The sequence below is a fragment of the Spea bombifrons genome, chromosome 2 (genome assembly GCF_027358695.1).
Source record: "Spea bombifrons isolate aSpeBom1 chromosome 2, aSpeBom1.2.pri, whole genome shotgun sequence".
In the NCBI taxonomy this organism is placed as follows: domain Eukaryota; kingdom Metazoa; phylum Chordata; class Amphibia; order Anura; family Pelobatidae; genus Spea; species Spea bombifrons.
The window spans coordinates 19,207,420-19,228,759 of record NC_071088.1 but is presented as its reverse complement, the minus strand read 5'-3'; the positions used below and the strand labels follow the sequence as shown (position 1 = coordinate 19,228,759).

Here is a 21,340-nt window from a genome sequence, read left to right as displayed (position 1 = left end):
AATAACACTGTCATTTAGTACATGATATACTATATATAACATACTGGGCTTTACCTTTGTACGTGCCCCTGCATGAACTTATGCTGAATCTAAGACAAGACCAAGGAGTCCCTACATCAGGGAAACGGGGCACACAAGATGGACCAAATGGTTCTTATCTGCAGTCAAATTCTATGCTTCTACCTTTCTATGTTTAGTGGTGGCTCCCGTATCCATATCCATATGGTATCCATACTTTATTTACACATTTTTTTGTATGACTAAAGTGAGTCATTCAGCCTCAAAGTAAATTGTTTGCTTTATTTTATATATTAGTTTAACAATACCGTCTACAGTAATGCAGCACAATACAAAGCTGTCCATATCAATCATGAAAATCCCAGGAACTGCTAGAATGAGTAGCACAGTGGCAGAAACCTAAAGCAAAGCTCAGATTTATTTATGGAAATTTCACTACCACAAAATTTACAGCTTTGCTTTGCACACATGTAGTCACACAGTTTATACTAGCTGAGCAAACATGTCAGCCAAAACAGATGACAGGGCATTAGTAATAGATTATTTTTGGCTTTGTCTGAACAATAACTTTGCATTGTGGTGGGTTCCCAATAAATCATTTCAGGAATCGAGTTAAAACACCAATTAAAAGGAAAACTAAATACATATAGCACATAGAGCATAGTATAGTGAAAGAATAAACAAACATAGTATACACACACGCATATATATATATATATATATATATATATATATATATATATATATATATATATATATATATATATGTAGACGCATTATATGCAATATATAATGTAGATTTATTCTGGCCGTTTAAAATCATTAGCTACGTAGGTGGATTTTCCGAGCCATGGCGTCTGATTAATGATCTTGGACTATCAAAGTTACATATTACTAGTAAGTTAAACCATAGATACTCTTTATTAGCCATCTGATGTAACATAAACAAGTGTCTCTTATGTAATGTCCATGTGAAAGGAAGGAAACCGTTGAGATCTAGTTAAACTTGAAAATAAAAAGGGGCACTAGTTCAACAGATGGCTTACTGCATGCCATGAGATTTCCAGAGCAAGGGGTCTCGTAAAAACAAAACAAAAACATTCTGGTTTCTTTAAAATTAATATGTTTTAACGAAAAGAGCACCATTAAAGTCTCTCTATACCATCCTTCTACATTTTGGGGGTGGGGGGTGCTTGGGGTTAACTTAATACAGTATACAATCCTTTCTCCAATTTGACCTACATATGTTTTTCTTTTTAATTGCATAGTACAAAGTTTAATGTTTCCAGACAGTTTCCATAAATTAACTCAGTGTTGCTTTTCTGGTACAGTCTTAAAAGTTTTTCTCATGACCTTCATGTGCCTACGGGGGAGAGCAGGTATCTTGGCCCACAGGGGGAGAGCAATCAAGTGGTCCCCTAATACAATGGAGTATAACACACATTTGGAACAGTCATTACAGTGTTAAATGCCATTATACAATATAGTGCTCAGTACAAAGAGAGCCTTGGAGTGACCGAGTATTTCCTATATCTGAAGAACCCTGCTCCCGTATGCAATATGGCATGTGCCGAGACATTTAGTTTGCTTTGTTTTCAGCACATAACTTGCAATTCTATAACATTTGTTTCTAGAAACATTTTTTTATTGTATCTGGAATAATTTACGATAACTGTCTAAACAAAATGCTCCCAACAATTACTGTATACTTATCTTAAAGTGGCATGGAATGATTTTTCTCCTTGAGCAAAAAAAATAAAAATGAAGTGTCGTATAGAGTAATGTAGGTGTAACCTGGCTGTTGTAAGAAATGAAGGGTGCCTTTAAAATGTGATACTACATTTACTGCATAATGTTTTGGGGACGATTTGGGTTTCTATAAGGTGAGATATCTAGTTTTACAATGTAAGCTAATTTGCATAGTAATGCATTACAAAGAGTTTGGAACAGAGGCTCCAACAGAGGTGGGATACCCCACAAGGGGTCAGACAACTGAAGCCAATGCATATTAACATAGCTGTGTGTATTTTTGCATAGACTACCTGTCTGCTCCATAATTGGGTTATACAGGAAATCTCTGGAAAGAGGGGTTGGGTGAACCACTTTTTTGGAAGGTACAGAAGAGTCTAAGAAAGGAGAGCGCAGTGAACAGAAGTGTCCTGGGTCAGGAGACTCAGAACGAAGCTGCACAAGATGCCGTTCGGGAGAAGCCTGTGAGCTGAGAGAGGTTTCCCAAGAATTTGTTTAAGTATCCCTTTTGTTTTGTGTTATTGTCAAATATTTTCTGTATGTTATATGTTTTATAACCTGTAACAGTAACCTAATTCAATATCAATATACATTTTTCTATACGCTTGTATTTGTGCTCTATTCGCCACACATTCCCTAAAAGAATAACCCAGTAAGAGGGTCATAATTTCTTACACTGTTACCATTGTTGTAACTCATCTAATATTATTATTTCCCAGCTGAAACTCTGCTCTAGGCTGACTCTTTATGGTAATGTTGATGAAGTCTGTTGCCCTATAGACAGCCTGGCTCTGTGATTAAGACCGAGTCATACTATTGTTTACTACAGGCAGCATGAAGTAGTCAGGTATTTCTTTAGTCGACTGGGCTGTAATAACAGAGCCAGAACACATGTCTAATGTGCATCTGCCTTAAAATATAGTATATAAAAACTAGGATTGTTTGAAGAAAAAAAAAAGAAAGCACAATATTTGGATATATACCGTATTTGCTTGATTATAAGACAACCCTGATTATAAGACGCCCCCCCAAATCTGAATTTTAATTAGGAAAAAAAGAAAAAGCCTGAATATAAGACGGCCAGTAAATGTTAATTCATGTAAACTATTTTTTTTTAATAAAAGCTATGATTGAGAAAAATATTTTGTTTTTATTTCATTTTCCAACCTGCCCCCCCCAGTTATGCACATCTACCCCCAGGCTTCCCACTCTGCCTCAGAAATGCCTTATATCTATATGCCACTGTGCCCCATGATAGGCCTTTTAACCCTCTAAATGCCACTGTGCCCCATGATATGCCTTTTAACCCTCTATAAGCCACTGTGCCCCATGATATGCCTTTTGACCCCCTATGTGCCACTCTGCCTCCAGAAATGCCTTATACCCCTATATGCCACTCTGGCATTTAGGGGGTTCAAAGGCATATTATGGAGCAGAGCAGCATATAGGGAGGTATAAGGCATTTCAGGAGGCAGATGGCATATAGAGGGTTAAAAGACATTTCTGGAGGCAGAATGGCATTAAGGGGGTTAAAAGGCATTTCATAGAGCACTCTGCCTACAGAAATGCCTTATGTCCCCCATTTAATACCGCGTGTATGCGCGATGGACGAAGACAACCCCCTGCTGCTAACCACACCTCCTTCCGGCTGCAGCGGAAGTTGTCTACGCGAATTGCGTAGACTTCTACACGCTACCCTGACTACACATCGGGGACTCAGAAGCACCGGTAAGTGGTGGTGGGGGGGTGGGCCAAGCGCTGCGGGCATCTGGATCTTAGTCTGATATTCAGACCTATTTGAGGTCTGATTATAAGACGAAGGTGGGTTTTTTTTTTTTTTGTTTTTGTTTTTTTTTTTTTTAGAGCATTTGCTCCGGAAAAAACCTTGTCTTATAATCAAGCAAACATGGTAGGTTTTGTCTGATCTACTAATAAAGATATTTGGTTCCACTTTAAAGCCCATCTGTAGATCAACTTAGCCCATTCGCCTACAATATCTTTACATGGGAAGTCTCATGAAAACGATTTGTCTCTGAGGTTTACATACCAGTGTTTTATACAGTAACGTAGTACTGATGAGAACAGGGATTTAGTTTATCTTTTTACTGTAAATGTTGTTTGTTGAAGATCTGGAAACCATCATTGAACACAGTCATGGGACATTTTGGTTTCATTCCAAACAAACACCACTCTACGGAACAGATAATTTAGGGCAGTGAAAAGTCCCTTTCCCCACTGACCTTAATTAGTTTCTACAACAAAATAATGAATCTGTTTGTCTTGTACCTTGTGCAAAGATAACAGAGCTAAAACATTTACAAGAGGCCCAGATGTTACCATACACTGGGATTACAGAAAACTAGATTTTTTTTACACTACTATTAGAAAAACTATGGTCAGATCCTCCCCTTTAAATAGGCAGCAATGTCAACATTTCCAGACATCTCTGATACAAATAATGGTATTTCACATAAATGCTCAGTTTTGTACGGTACTGCAATAAACCCCTTCAAGATATGTAACACACACACACGCTAACAATCTACACTCATATACACACACTGGCATAAGACTATACATACCAGTATATACAAACATACTCTAACACTATGCACACATACACACTGAATATGGCATTAGAATACAGTAGACATACTGACTCTGGCACTAAACATTTACACACACTGACTCTAGCACTTTAGATATACACACACACTGAATCTGGCAGGAAAACATAGGGTGCCACATTCACAATGATAGCCCTGGACAATCTGTACCTCCTTGTCCCGCAAAACCCTGGGTTTTCAGTCATCATGGCAACCTGGTGCCCTGGGGTTGTCAAGCCCTGTAGTATATAACTGTTCTTGATACGATCCTGTAGTATCTCTGCTTTGGGGTACACTAAAGACATTTACTAGGAACCAAGTCTCATGTGCATAGTACAATATAATAAATGGCAAGAACATTATTTTTATTATGTTCTACAGTATGGCTTGTCTTGTTTTATTCAAAATGTTATCTCTATTTATCATTCTCTATATCCGTAGAAGTACAAAAGTGAAATACAATTCAGACAGTGTGGTTAGCACATTTTACATTCTCATTAGCAATTTGATCAAGTTAAACAAACAATTTAATTCAGATTCAGAAAAGGGCAAAGATATATAAAAACTATATTATCAATACACAAGCATGTATACATTTACATGCACAGTGAAAGCAATTATTGTTTGACATTGCTTAGCATGCTAACAGAATATAGTTTAAAATAAGTGAAGCAATATTGTGAAATATTTACTTTTAAAATAATGGACTTTATTATAACTGGGGTTTGTTTATTATTATTTTATTTTTTTTACTTGTCCATATCTAATACTGCCCACATAGTCAATAACATGAAAAATATCAGATCATCTTATCTTCTATAAAATATTAATGCAAATATAAATCCATTCAAATTATGTATTAATGTATATTTACACTTGATTGGCTGATGCATTCATGCTGCTAAAAGAAAAATCCCAGTAATATATATAACAAATCAATTAAGATAGAGGAATTAATAAAAGAAAACAATGGAAGCTGATATTATAGGGTTAAAAGACCGTGAGAAAAATGCTAAGGAATTAAAAGTTATAGAAAGTCTACTGACACATTTCCAAAAATAATAATATTTCTGTTTTGCAGATTGTACTGGTGACTACGCCAGATGTGTGCATCCTGGACAGTGAGTCTCTTATGAATAAGACAAGTCAACAAAAAGATCAAATGCCTTGTTATTAATAGAGAAGCAACTATGACCCTGAGTAAAACTTCAGCCAAAGATTTGGCTTCAAATATTATTCTGACTTACAAGAACAGAAAACTGAACATCTTTAGATTTGATGAGGTTCTATGTGCAAGAGATCAGATCACTAAATATATAAATAAAATAAAGATTTGGTGGCAGACAATTTACTTCAGACTGGTATGTGACATTAAACATTATACGGGGGAATGTCAAAACACAGCATTGAACACTACTTGAAACATATTACTGTCTGTGCCTTTTGCTGTACAATTATTTGGGGTGGATTTTTTTTTGGTTTGCAGGTGATTTGTTTAAACGTAAGGGGAAAGTCGATTTATTTCAAAGGGAGGCTACATTGAAGTCTTCACTTTTCCTTATGCAAACTTAACAAAATAAAGCAAACGAAAGAAGAATTGGCTGCCACCCAAAGGACAGCATTTTTACAAATGGGGAAAAACACTGAAGTAGATAAAATCATACAACAGAACTTGACCTGGGGTCTCAGGGGTTTTGCTCTAATTCAAGAAGCCCAGGGTCAGCTCATTTAGAAAGTAAGAATCCTGCATCTAAAACCTTTTAGGTTACCCACTCATAGGTGGTTATACAAGCGTTTCGTATAAGAAACGGGTAATTGTTATGTCCAGATATGTAAAAACTATAGGTGTACTTTCTTTTTCACACAAATGTAAGAGTTTTTTTTTGCACCTAATCTGACCTTATCAAGGTTGTATATATCTCTATTAAACAGAACTCTTCTGCAGATTCATAATCTGGAGCTCATTATTAAGAAATGGTCAAGATAAAATAACTGTACAGCATAGATTTCAGACATTCTTACCTTGCATCCATTTCTTTTTATCAAGAAAAAAAAAGTACAGCTGTTCTATTTTACAATGCAATTCCCTACTTATTTTATTTCAGCGAAAACTAAATAGATCTGGGTTGAAAATAGAAAATCGAATTGTATGGCAACAGCTCAGTCTTTGTAGCTACACAATAATCAGATACAAGGCAAGACCAGCTGGATTACAAAGTGCTGCAATTAACGCTTGTCCATCACCGTGATACAAATCCCACTTTTACAGAGCTTTACAAACATGCAGAAAAAAGCTAGCTGCATTCACGAACTGTAAATATACATTGAATCCAGTAGATCATGAGAATACGAGATACCAAAGCCACATGCTACTGATACAAGTTTCAGTCTATTAACCCCTTCACTGCTGGGGTTTTTAGTACCCCAACCGTTGTTTGGTTTAATCAAGATTACCCTTGATGTCACAATGACATCATTGACCTCATTGTATAGTTCATTTTTTATATAATAAAAAAAACAACTAACCTTTTCCCTTTGTGGTAAGAGGGAGAAATGTTGTCTCTCTCTTCTCTTATTCCTCCCTGCACTGTTAACATTGTGATCAGCAAGCAAGTCTCCATTGACTTGCATTGCTGATCACAATGCATCTGATTGGCCAGCAGGGGTAGCAATCGGATATCTCAAAAAGGGTGTAGACAGACCCTGCAGGGTATATCCTGTCCCCCAGTGACCTTCAAGTTGACGTCAGCAGTGACGTCTACTGGAAGGGAATGCTCAATTGCATTACGTATGTCATGCCCGTCAGGCATTGCGTATGTAAGTGTAATGGTGCTAGATCTGCTATGTGCTTTTATTTACCCAGAAGACAGGGGTTCTTAAAACCCTAAAGGTTTTACCCTAAAGGACGTTTTGTCACACAACATATAATGAACATACCAAGTTTAAAATGAGGCATCTCCACTTGCATTTATCTAGATAACAAAACACACAACATGTTAAACTCATGTCAGTTCAGTCTATAGGAGTACTGAAATAACAAAATGTACAAAAACTAAGCATAAATGTATCCCATTCATTCACAAAGCCTTAAGGCCAGAGGACAGAGTTTTCCCTCTCATAGGTGCTTGTTTGGTAGAAGAGCCATCATTAAACCCTGTTCATCCTTTTCAAACCCCATCCTTTGACGGTCTCCTCTAGCTCCTCTAATTGCATTTAGCAAAAACTCTTCTACCCTAAAAACACCAGAACCTGGGGGATTCTTATATAGTTATTAGCAAGAACAATCATGGAAAATTAAGTAATTTTGATTTTACTCATGCAGAACATGGAATCTTTTAATCGTAATGGGCACTGTTTATGTGAAGCATCATTCACATTGAACAAATCAAATTATAAATTTCACTTACAAATTTACTATGAGGAACATAAGAGGAAGGCGCATATGAAATCTGCACATACACAACATTATATACAATATTTATTAAGACTCTGTACGTTGTACGTGTCTGAAAATTATTTAGTATAATGCCAGTGCCTACAAATACAAATTCTTTTTTTTTTAGTCTAGTACAAAAGTAAATTAATTTTCTAAGGGATTTAAGAGTAAATGCATTGCACACAAAGAGGAAAAATGATATAGTGCCAATTGTCCAAGAGAAGAGAATATGGAGTCTTAGTAGGAGGCGATGCCTTTATTGGTCCAACATAGACAATTATGTAAAATCATATCGTATTCAGGGTCTACTAAAGAATCACCATTGCATTAAAAAAATAGGTATTAATACACTTACCTGGAAGGCCTTTCTCCCACATGGACTTGTCACATGTGTCACTGAACGCTGGTCAACCAAATCCAAGGCATATAAGGCTGTAGGCCCGAATATAAATTTCAGCCTGAAAAAAACAATACTTCTGACACAATAAAACTGAAAACAGCAGTAACATCATATAAACTGTGAAGAGCGCCGATCAGGAGGATTTATTGTGCAAGAAAGCTAGGAGTGACTAAAGGGCAAGGTGTTTTTTGTTCCACCTTCTCTGCTAAATATACCATTCATAATCGTTCCACTAGAACTTGTCATTATAATGTAACACAAAAGCAATCACTGATATGCTGTTGCTATGTGAAATGGGAAAAAAGGTTCTTAAAAGCATCATTTTTAATGCTAGAAATAATATATATATATATATATATACACACATAATGCACATATCTGCAAGTAAAAGCAAACTATTTTGTACTGCTGTTTATTATACACATTTTTAAGGGTGTTCTTAGGTAAATATTTACAGATATTCACTAGGGGTCTTTATATATTGCGTGTAACTGCAAACTACTTTACTTATTCTACAGCATTGGTGGTTAATACACAAATGTACTTCTATTCAAGAGTGAACAGCTTTGTACTGTTTAAAAATTAGGAAAGCTTTCGGATCCCAACAAAAATCCCAAACTGAGGTTAGATATGGTCCAAACAAACATATTGCAAATATATTTGCAAAGGAAAAAGTCTCTCTCAAAAAAACAAAAATGGAGGTCTTGGTCTCCTTAAAACAGGAATGTTGGCCCAAAATTGAAAAATCATTAATAAGGGTCAAGACAGTTGACAAATCATCTGGATATCGCAGAAAAAAAGCCTTGAAAAGGCTATTAAGAGATGTGCAAACGTGCCAAAAAGATTCAGAAAATATTGGCCCTTTCATTTCAGGCAACAAATTTAGTTCCCTCCCCATACGGTTTGGCCAAAAATTTTAGGGCATTTTTGATTTACTAATTAAATTCATTGGCCTGTGCCCACATTCACACTTATTCTCTTTCTCACGCACTCTAAATATTTTCCTACCTTCTCTGCCAACAACTTCCGTTTCTGCTGACCACTTTCACTTCTGCTCTCTGAATGCTCTCTCTGCAGGGGCAACAAGGCGAGAACTTCCGCCCAAATAGTGTCAGGAAGAGGACGTCACCGCAAGCGTCGCCATTTTGGCATTAGTTCACAAAGGGTTATATCTCCAGAGATGTGGATGAAGATAGCAGAGGGCAGAAGATGCAGAGCATGGAAGAGGTCGGCAAAAGCGTTTGAGTTAGAGGGCCTGTGGCTTTAGGATGAAAATTTTGAGATTTTGCTTCCTTTTAGGAACCGGCCTTGTATTCAGTGCTTCATACAAATTGCCGAATTTACCAAATTTCAGAAAATTTGCAATTTGTACGAATCCGAATGCATAGGTATAGTTATTAATAAAAACCTTGTACAATACTGTACAGCTGAAGTGTTGGAGGAAGATCAAGAGAAAGTTTATGTAACAATCTTAGACTTTGTAGAGATACACACCCTGAAAAACAACTTTACAGCTAGGCAATCTGTGATTCCCTTATTAAAAAATGATGTTATGTCTAAATGACATTAGTTCTATTTATGCTCTGATAATCCCTCAATCTCTAAATCTAAAGATTAATCACTGTTGGTTTTGCATTCTTTTATAGCCAATAAATGATTACCCTTAACTGGAAAAACAAATCTCACTTTACTTGGAACAAACTAAAAAAACAAACAGTATTTCAATGTAAAATGAAAAAAAGGTTTAAGATGGGTTTACGCCATTACTGATCCATGGCTTAAAAATTAGAACAATTTACATAGATACAAGACCATTGAGCATACAAGGCTTAACAATGGTTTTTCTAGGCCTTCATTTCTACAGGATTGTAATATTGAAAATAGATTGGATTGATTAACAAAAAAACATACTGAATTTCTGGGAACTTTTAGCTTTTAAACCTGATTTTTTCATAACCAAAAGTAACTTGGTTATCAAATGTTCCATGTTTTTGTGTAGAAAATAAGATAAGATGAGTACTCACCCTAAGAGATGTTCGTCAGAAACTAAAAAAAAAAAAAAAAAAAAAAAATTATGCATTTCTACAAAATATATGTATTTGGATGATCACTAACTTAAAAAGCATACTCCCGCACAATGAGCTCCATGATCTCCAGAGGAGAATACAAACACAAAAGGCCTGGGCTACATGGCTTATTATCTTATCCTTAAAGGTACACTCCAGCCATCATATGCAATTTAATGTATATGACAGCTGTAGAGTCCCTCTAACATTTTCTGTGTGCTCCATTTGCAAGATTTGGCACATTCCACCCATTTGCATTTACCCCTTTTCAAGAGATATACCATATGCTGCATATGCAGGTGTAGTAGTCTGTGTCTCTGCAGGGTACTCTCACAGCGGGGCAGGACACAGCAGAGGCGCAACTCACTTCCAAAAGTGCTCTATTGGCAATCCATCAGGTAACATCCAGTACCAACCTGGAGACTTCTCACACTGGCCTCTCTTCTAGGTTCAAAACTGCAGCACTTGCAGCGCTGCAGCTCCTGCTTGTGCAATGCATGCAGAATTTTAAAGGCTTGACTCCCTGCCCTGGTTTGGATGACTTAAACCCTTCCATTGAAATGTCTCAGGTAAAAGCTTTAATTTTATTTTTTGAAGAATGCATTGTAAAGTACTCAGAGTACTTAAAAATGCATTCTTCATTAGAGAAGGTGGCATGAACATCAGACTGATCCTTTAAGACATCCCCACCCTAAGTCATCTTATCATAACCCTTTTCCCCCCTTTTCTTCCTTTGCACAAAGATTTCTATATTTGGTTCTTAGAATTTCCTCCCTTTCTTATCCTAAGTATATTATACACACATATATGTCAACTGTTGAGAAATAGTATCGTCTCACATTTCATTGTATAATTATTTTGCATTATATTTTTTACTCATCTGTACTATGAAAACAAAGAAACAAAATAAGTTTGAACTAAAAAAACAATACAAATAGGAGACAACTTGGGAAAATGGTCTTTATCTGCCATCAAATTCTATGTCTATAACTTAAAGTTCATACGCTAATTAAACCATCAGTTTTTTGTATTGTAATATGATAAACCTTACAACAACTCTCAGATATACGACATGATATATGATCATAAGTATCTTGACACACCTCCTAATGACTGAGGGTCGTACTGAAGAGCTCAGTGACTTTAAATGGGTCCCACTGTCATGGGATGCCATCTTTGCAACAAGCACATCTGCCCTAGTCCACCGTAAGTACTGTTATCGTGGAGTACTCTCAGAGTAACAGCTCAGCCACGAAGTGTTAGACCACGCACACTCACAAAGCAGGGCTCTTGAGTGCTAAATTGCAAACGTGTGAAGGTCGTCTCTCCTTGGTATCATCACTCACTACAGAGTGCCACTGGAAGAAACATCAGCACATACACTGTGCTGCTGGAGCTTCATGAAATGGGTTTTATGGAGGAGCAGCTGCATACAAGCCAAAGATCACTAGGTACAAGGGCAAGTGCTTGTTGGAGTAGTGTAAGAACACCCCCACTGGAGTCTGGAGCAGTGGAAACGTGTTCTCTAGAGTTGTGAATAGCACTTCACTATCTGGAAGTCTGATGGATGAATTTGGGTTTGGCAAATGCTAGGAGAACACTACCTACCGATATGCATAGAGTCTACTCTAAAGTTTGGTAAAGGAGGAATAATGGTCTATGTCTGTTTGTCATGGTTTGGGGTAGACCCCCTAGTTTCAGTGAAGAGTAATGTTAATGCTACAGCATACAAAGGTATTTTGGACAATGCTATGTTTCCAACTTTGTGGTTACATTTTGGGGAAGGTCTTTTGTATTCCAGCATGACTGTGCCCCAGTGCACAAAGCAAGGACTATAAAGACATGGTTGGATATGTTTGGTGTAGAATAACTTGACTTTAACTTGATTTTAATGGAGATTCAGAGCTAGACCTTCTCGCCCAACATCAGTGCCTCACAAATTATTTTTTGGCTTAAGAAAAAGAAAAAAAAAAAAAAAAATGGTAAATAGCAATGCCTGCCTCATCTCAAAAATACTGAGATGATATGTGATGTGACAAATTAAAAATTGATGTGTGAAAAAGCTAACAAATTCTATCTAAACCACTCTTGTTTTAATGCTTTCTGCTTCAAACATAATTTATAAATATGCGCGTGTGGCAATTTATATACAAAAAGGTATTAACATTTTCATATATCAGTACTAAAACTATTTGAGGTACAAACAATAACATATCTGCAGGGTGAACATTAGACATAACAACTTAAAACATTACAAATGATCCTAACACCACTGCCCTTTAAACAATATTGGCAGCTTGAACAGTTACTCCGCGATGCAGGCTTCCCCAAACAATTTTATATTCGATGTTTAGTATACTACATTATGTTCCTAGAAAAGATGTCTCGGCTAGATTAAACATATTCCACATGAGCTTTATTCATTCTGCCGTGAAGAACTGATTGCTGTGTTTTCCTTCTGATTATAAACCAATTACTAGCATGGTGTCATCCTAACACTGGTACCAAGTCAGAAGAACATCAAACAAGCTCCATGACAGGTAGGATAGGTGTTAATGCACTCTGTTTTGGTTTGTTTTCCATCAATATCACCCACACATATTCATATGCTAGTAGAAGCAGGCACAAGAACGCTTAAACATCTATTAATCTGAAGGGCACAGTCTGACTTTCCACTTTATCAATACACACAACAATCAATTAAAACTGCCTTTGGAATATAGCTAATTGTTAGGTTGTCTAAGGCACAGTAATGAGCATCTGAAACACAAGGAAATTAATTACGATGAGTTGGGAGGCCAGTTTGTGTCCACTCAAGAAACTCCTTTGAGCCAAGTCTCCTCTGTAAGCTTGGAGCTAGGTGATAGAGAGTGGATTAGCGGAGCCCTGCCTTTCCGTTAATTAAGTCAAGCTTATAAGCAGCATGCTAACTAGCTTCATAGCAAACACATGTTGGCTCAAGTGTTCAATACATATTAACAAACGTCTTACAATCATATATCTGGTTTACAATAATAACTTAATAATGAAGACAAAGCAGAGGCCAGTGACACAGAGTACACTGCAAATTCTGAGGTTAACCCAACCTGTCTACCTCATTTACATTTTTGCAACCTTTTCTGGCCTGCCCTGCTACCTACCCTCAGTCTGCAATTGGGGATTTGAATCTTCCAGTAGATCCCTTCTAAAGTTGCTTTATTAAGAAAAAATAAAATGTGAACTAAAAGCCCTAAGTTGCTCATACCATCCAGGCAACATGGGTTTCAGATTTTTTTATAATAAAAAAAAGTGAAATATGACTTAAGGAAGGTGTAAGGAAAACTAAATGTTAGAACTAACTCAGATGAGCCTGTTCATAGACGAGGGATACCAGGGACGCCGCTTCCCTTTTCTCCAGACAGGGGAGCAACTTTGGCCGTGCCTACTCCTGGCACACTCCCCCTCCTACTCCACACCTACTTAGATCTGCCTGGGGCCAACCTTGCCCATATCACAGCAGGCGCCACCCTTCAGAAAGCCATGCCTCCACAAGTGGTTGAGCCCAAGGTGAGAGCCCAGTGACATGTATTAGCCAAACCTTTGGTCACTTTGTGTGCTGGCTAAAGAGCTAATATTTATTCCTATCATTTGTTTTAGACTAAAAATTCTACTACTATGAAAAACATCACTTTAAATAAGTAAAATATAAGAAAATGAAAGCATTAAAGAGTCATATTAAAGTACACCTCCAGGCAGATTGGTTGCTATACTAAATCACTTGTCAAAAAAGAGGAGACATTTTATCTGTTGTCGTGGCAACAGTACAGCTTGACATTATACACACAGTTCTCTGCATCATACGAACAATTAGATGTGTTAACATCAATAAATTAGATCCCATACTGCTTTTTGGGATGTAAGCCTTTTTTCATTTGTGGTCATCTGGCCGAGCTTGTAAAATAATTCAAAAATGTAATGAAACCAATCCTGGCTGTAAATATTTGTGTCTCATAATTCACTGCCTGATTAAGCAGGTTATTCCTATGGTCATTACGCATTTACTTTAACTGGTTTACTTGATCATACTAAGATTAGATGTTATTTCCTCCAATTCCAGCAACACAACTGAAAGCCGTCAGTAACTTCCTTGACGTTACATCATTGTGTCGGGTTACATTGAGCCCAAGACATTATTCTATTGAAGATGAACAGGGCTGTGGTTTTCCTGGCAAATACATGGGGTGAGGTTTCTCAGCAGCTCAAAGGAAACAGATTAAAAAATATATAATCTCCAGTCAATGTGGTTGGCACAAAAACTGAAGTTTTCTTTGTATGTATGAATTTCAAAAACAAAAACGAACACTGCTGGACCACAAAAGAAGTAGTTATGACAAACCATAAACCAGGCATGTCCAAACTTTTTATTTTTTTTAAAGTGCCAGATTTGATGAAGCGAACATGTGCGAGGGCCGACCATTTTGCCTGACATTCTTTGAAACATTAAAATTAAATGCAAATTAACTATTTTATGCAAAATTTATTGAAAACTGCATACTTTTCATTTTGTGACTTGGATGACAAATCTAAACAGGTGTTAGATCACGCTGCCTTTAATATAAAAAAAAACAGATCTATATTTGGGCAACTTATCTCTAGGGCCTTATCAGTCCGGAACACGGGCTGCAATTGGCCCTCGGGCCGGACTTTGGACATGCCTGACATAAACCATTAGCCGTGGAAGGGATTCACAGTAACCTTTTAATCATTTTATTCATGTTTGTGCTAATGCACGTGAAATACTCCAGCTTTCTCTCTAGCTCTGAGCTGATTAAATACTTGAAGCTGAACTAGTTACATGTGAAGACCAACATAAGCTTTGGAAAGAGAGACAGCACAATTTTCCATTGGGGCATCTATGAAGGGTATGGTACTTGAACTGCCCAATCTCATCTAATGTAGCAATAAAAAGAGATTTTTCTGAATGAAAACACCCTCCAGAGAGATTACTTATTATTTGAAGCTGATATAGCTATTAACATGATGATGATGATGACCAGGATCATAATTACTGCTGAAGCAACAGTTGCAATAAAAAATAAATAAATAACTGTGATTCAGTAAACAGAAGGTTAAAGGAAAAACAAACATGTAATTCCCCACAAAAGGGGTTTGGCACTCTCTGCAATACAAAAATTCCTTCATCTGAGGTAATGTTCCACCATATGTTCCCATAAAAAAAAATATATATATAATAAAAAATACATCTCATTCTAAATATAAGGATCTTATATATATATATATATATATATATATATATATGTTTTAAAATGTTTTTAAAAATGTAATGGCAAATAAATACACTTATAAATACATTCTTGGAAACATTAATTCATAAACTGATAATTCAATACATTAGATTATTAATATTTATCAAAAAGTAGCTTGATTTACAAATTGCTAAATAGATTGTAACTAAAATACATGCCTAAAACCATACAGTAACACACTAATGCACACGTATGCTAACAGCATACACTAATACATACACACTCACACTATACACTCATGCACATTAACATCACACTCATACACATACACGCTGACTGGCACTGTACATAGATATATATAAAACATACACACTTGCTCTAACACTAAACACGCACGCACGCACGCACGCACGCACACACACACAAACTAACTGGCATTATACATGCCTAACCTGGTGACTAACACTACAGTACAATACACACACTCATTCTAGCACTATATAGAGACTATGCATATACACACACTATTTAGGCATATACCTAATGGTGAGACTCGAACCACGGAGGAGGCGCAGAGCTGCAGGTAGGTGATTTTATTTACTTTCTAATTCATATTAAAGTACTCACAAAGGGAGTATGCATTATTTTCAGCGAAGCTGCCCAGGGCATTAAACAGTCACTTTAACATTACATATGTATATTTAAAGTAAATATGAAATATAAAAATAACAGCACATGCACTAAGAAGCATCTTACCACAACATTTACATGTTGCATGAGATGTTTAGGTTCTATCACTAGAGAAACAATTATACTAAAGAGGAGGAAAACATATGCAAGTCATAAACAAACACAGCACTTGCATGAAAGGAAGCCTGAATGTACAGACATAATTCTCAGGCATCAACATTTGCACAATGAACCTAAGGGACACCACAGTCACAACTATGGAATAAATACATTATTATTTAGTGATTTACACAACACCTTCATATTGCCCAGCCCTGAACAATGGGAAAACAGGACATTACAAGTAGTGCAACACATATCAATTTTAACTTACAGAAACAAAAAAGTAAGAAGGGATCTGCTCAAGGAAGTGTTTAAACCTTTCTGTTCCATGTTTTAAAAATAGTAGAAATATAATGTATTTTATACACATGTTTATTATTTTGTAGGACAATAGTAACCTTTCAAATTCTGCTACAAGGATATAAACCTTAACACATGTTTATTCATCTAGATACATACAGCAATCTAGGCAACACCCTGCACTCATCCAACCCTCCCGCAGTTTCCTGATTTCTGAATACAACGGTATATGACAATTTTCCCAATTTTTTTTTTACCATTGTATATATTGGTTCACTCAATAAACACATGTGATTAACATAAGCAATATACTGTATATGTATTAGAAAAAGGTGTACAGCTGTGGAGCAGACATAATTAGCCTTCCATATTAAGTTACCACTCTGGTAGTTAAGTTGCTAATTAGTGCTGAGTAGTTCACGCTTTGTATGGTTGGGTAAGGAAGAGAGATAACTTCTTATTAATTAGATAATGCTAGTCATGTCACCTTATTGGCATAGATTCCATGATATCAAAATGATTATCTCAAAAACAAGAAGTAGCTTTAAGAAGTTTTAGGCAATAAACTGTGACACGTTCCATATAATGTATGGCCAATATTATTGCATCGTATGGATTATTTTCCAAAGAAAAATAATCCAAAATCTAGACTTCTGCAGCGATAATGTCATTACATGTTTACCAGGCCATTTCTCACATGTAACAAGAGCTTTTCTAAACAATAATGCCGGTGAAACTAGAAATGACATAACTAGAATAACTAAAGAGGCTGATTATGGATGAAAAATGATTACTGCTTAACACATCAAATGATTATACAGTTATGGATACAATTTCATATTCTGTTTTCTAAAACTGTGATCAAGGAAGGAGCAGAGCTGATTTATATTTTAACACAGAGGTGCAGTCTAGTGAAATTTTGTTAAAAATACAAGCTAGAATGGAGGTTGGCAGAAAGTACTTGCTCCAATATCCGTATTTCAAACATAGGCTGAGTTCTTCTTAATCTTTTATAATTAAGCACTCAATATCTCTGAGCAGTGTCTCAACATCTACATACATCATTGTATCTACATGTCATAATCCACAGCCCCAGTTAGCATCTTAAAGTTCATGACAGTAAAATTAGAAAAAGACTGAACAGGTACAGTATGGTATGTTTGGAAGAGTTGCCAGAATAAAGCCTTTTCTCTCTAAAAAGAACTGGGCCGCACAGCTTAGGTTTGCGAAGCTGCATGTGAACAAACCACAAGACCTAGAGTCAAATGTGAGGTCATCTGTCCGACAGCTAAAGCTTGGCCAAAGTTGGGTCATGCAACAGGACAACGATCCCAAGCACACCAGCAAACCTACAACAGAATGGCTGAAAAAGAAAAGAATCAAGGTGTTGCAATTGCCCAAAGTCCAGACCTTAACCTGACTGAAATGCTGTGGCCGGACCTTAAGAGATCTGTGCATAAACAAATGCTGCATACCTCAATGAACTGAAGCAACATTGTAAAGAAGAATGTGGGACAAAATTCCTCCACAACGATGTGAGAGACTGAAAAAGTCATACAGAGAACAATTCCTTCAAGTTATTGCTTCTAAAGGTGGTTCTACAAGCTATTGAATCATAAGGTGTACTTGGTTTTTCACACATGGCTTGTCCATTTTGGACACAGTATAATATGTCATGTGTTGTTGCTCATCTGAGATTGTACTCTAATTTTTAGAACTGCTAAGGAGCAGATGATTGTTATGTCCTGATATGTAAAACCGTAGAATTAAAAAAGGGTGTACTTTCCTTTTAACGGTTATAAACTTGCAATAACTAACCGTTTTAGTACCTTAACCTGTGGCAATGAGCACATAAGGACGTACAGGTCTTTCTAGACCCTGCTTGGCTCCCCCTTTCCCCATCTGCTGGCTGATCACAGTTACTGCAACAGATCGAGAGGCGAGGGAGAAAAATTGTTTCTCCCCTCCCACAAAATGGAAAATTAAATTAAATAAAATGGAGAGGAAAAAAATGAAATAACAAAAAAAATTAATTGGAAAGCTAGCGATGTCATCATGGCATCACTGGCATAAAAATGTATGAAAGACCCCAAGGGGTCTCAAGCCTTACTACCAAAAAACAAAAAACTATGAAAATAATAAAACAAATACAATTTAAAAACATTAAAAAAGTACCCCTTAGCCCTTTCACTCTAAGTAATTAAAAAAACCACCCCGCCTAAACCCTTAAGCAAATAGTATTAAATAAATATGTAATATGGGGTAATATGCATGTGGCACTCTGGAACGTAAAAAAATACGTATGTGGGGTATGACTAGGAGATGATCAGGAGATGTTGCTGAACATAAATTGGATCATTGTTCAGCTGTGGCATTTACAATATAGAATAAAATATAAGCTAGATTGCAAGAAATTCTATTTTAGTATAAGTTGTATTTTAGTATAAATTGTTATCTATTACCACTAATAATGTGTTTATATATTTCTATGATTTTAAAAAAAGCTCTACTTCTCCTGAACACAATTATGCAATATTTGTGCAAGTTCACCAAATATGGGAAAAGGGGGGTATTGTTTAACAAACATATTGTAAAAATTACAAAATATTTTCGTCCCTCAGTTATTGAAAATAATTGAAAAAAATAATAATTCAATTATAATTAACATTTGTACATACAGAATGAGCTGAGACTCCAAGGCAGTAAGACATAACAATTTGGACTATAAACCATTGGCACTCAATATGCAAAACACAAACTTACAGCAATTTTTCCAGTATTAAAAAAGTATTATAACCCTTCATACAAAAGGAAGACTCTAATGGTAGATAATATAAAGTACCTTAATAACCATAAAACTTACTTTGTAGGGTTTCTTGGTAAGTCTGCTTTATTTCTCGAAGGAGAGCTTCTGCAACTGAAGGTAAAACGACTTCCATCTTCTGTAAAATACATCAGCAACATCTGAATATCAAGAGACCAGCAACAATCTACAGCTTTGTTGCCTTTTTATAAAAATAATAGAAGAAGATAAAAAAACAGGAAAAGAGAAATTCACAAAACTTGTTAAAGGTGTTACTTGCAAGATGAGCGGGGAAGCTGGGAGCTATGGTCTCTCATTTTCCAGGCTGGGAGTGGATAACACGGACACCCATAAGTTGTAGTGTGTACCCCTTATGTAGCCCATGACAGCTTTATTTTCAATACTATTCTTTAAATAAACCATTACATAACTGCATTGTTCTCACAACTGTCACGGTGCTGTTTATTTCTTTTAAAATTAATTTACGCCAATGTACATAAGCCAGTTCTATAATTATTATTCAACTGGAACCAGTGCAAATACGTCGACAATGCACCTTAACCTCTTAAACCGACCGAACTGCACTCAGGGACACTGCCGTGAGGCTGCAGCTTCATACCCGTTATTTCTTGAGCAGAAACCATTTGCATTATTATACTCACGCTTATCTTATACTATTTGTTATTATGCAGATACCACGGAACACGTGCAAATACTTCCGGGATTTGATCCCATAGCAACCAGTGACAGGATTCACTGGTGTATGCTAATGCTTATTGGCTACTTCATATCATGTGATCGGTACTAGATATTTGCATTGACTTCTGGGAGTTGTTGTTCTGCTGTATTATTATGGTCTTTGCGCGGTTTATAGAACAATACAAAAGCGAAGTATTGTTTTTATTCTCGGGTAGCCCACGTATTCTGGTCAGGCGGGTTAGTTTACCTTTCTACAGTTTACTTTTCTAGTCAGCTTGTTGCCTGTTGGTATTGATCCACCAAAACGTATCTCTATCCCAGTTTACCCATTTCTGTCCATAAACACTCACTCGCTCATTCTTTCACTCACCCATTTGCTCTCCCACACCCCCTTACCTCTCTTGCAGATTTCACTGGTCCGGGGACCATCCGAGCATCACTGGGGCCGTGCAGACATCTCTCTTTTTCCGCCCAGGGAAAGCAGGAACCTGGGCAGGAAAAGAGTTTCCGCGCACAATGTGCAAGCTCTACAGTGCAAAGCTGGGGGCCCACGTTAGATGGCCGTTGGGCCCCATAAACATCTGCTCAGCCAGCCCACTGGGCACCCCCCCTAACAAGTGGCACCTAAGGCAGACCACCCACCTTAGGTACGCTACTGGTGCAGGATTACCAGATGTCAAAATGCCATAATTAAGCCCTTGCAAAAAATTACTGCAGTTTTTCTGAAGTAATACTGCAGTTTTTTGGACATGAAAAAACTGCAATACTGCACTTTTAGTGCAGTATTACTGCACATTTACTGCAGTTTTACTGCATTTGTACTTCACTGTACTGCAGTTTTACTGTACATTTACTGCACTTTTTTTTTATATTGCAAACCTACACTTGTACTTCAATGTACTGCAGCTTTATTGCATTTGTACTTCCGTACAAAAATAACTGCAGTAAAATTGCAGTACAGTGAAGTACAAATGCAGTAATACTGCACTAAAAGTGCAGTATTGCAGTTTTTTCATGTCCAAAAAACTGCAGTAATTTTTTCGTAAGGGAAGATATGCATCTTTCAATAGGGTGAAAGTGCTTGCTCCATAGAGTGATCACGTAGGACCCCTACATTTTTGTTGGTAAATGTCTCAACACCGTTTGAGCAAAGAAAGCAATCATTGGTCGCTTTCTAAGTATGTTTACCCCTATGACGTGCTAGGTTTTTACACCATAACATAAC

The 21,340-nt window shown here is 36.6% G+C and overlaps 1 protein-coding gene across 1 annotated transcript in view; it reads right to left on the bottom strand.

The window, feature by feature from the left end:
* Positions 1–19,757, bottom strand: part of ZSWIM7 (zinc finger SWIM-type containing 7) — a 33,037-nt gene extending 13,280 nt beyond the window's left edge. Inside the window, exons 1-4 of the mRNA XM_053457002.1 lie at positions 19,677–19,757; positions 19,477–19,555; positions 10,234–10,255; positions 8,165–8,267 (exon numbers count right to left, since the gene is read on the bottom strand). Coding sequence (XP_053312977.1) covers positions 8,165–8,267; positions 10,234–10,255; positions 19,477–19,552 — 201 coding nt within the window. The 5' untranslated portion in view covers positions 19,553–19,555; positions 19,677–19,757. The remainder of the gene's footprint in view (positions 1–8,164; positions 8,268–10,233; positions 10,256–19,476; positions 19,556–19,676) is intronic.
* Positions 19,758–21,340: the final 1,583 nt, after the last annotated feature.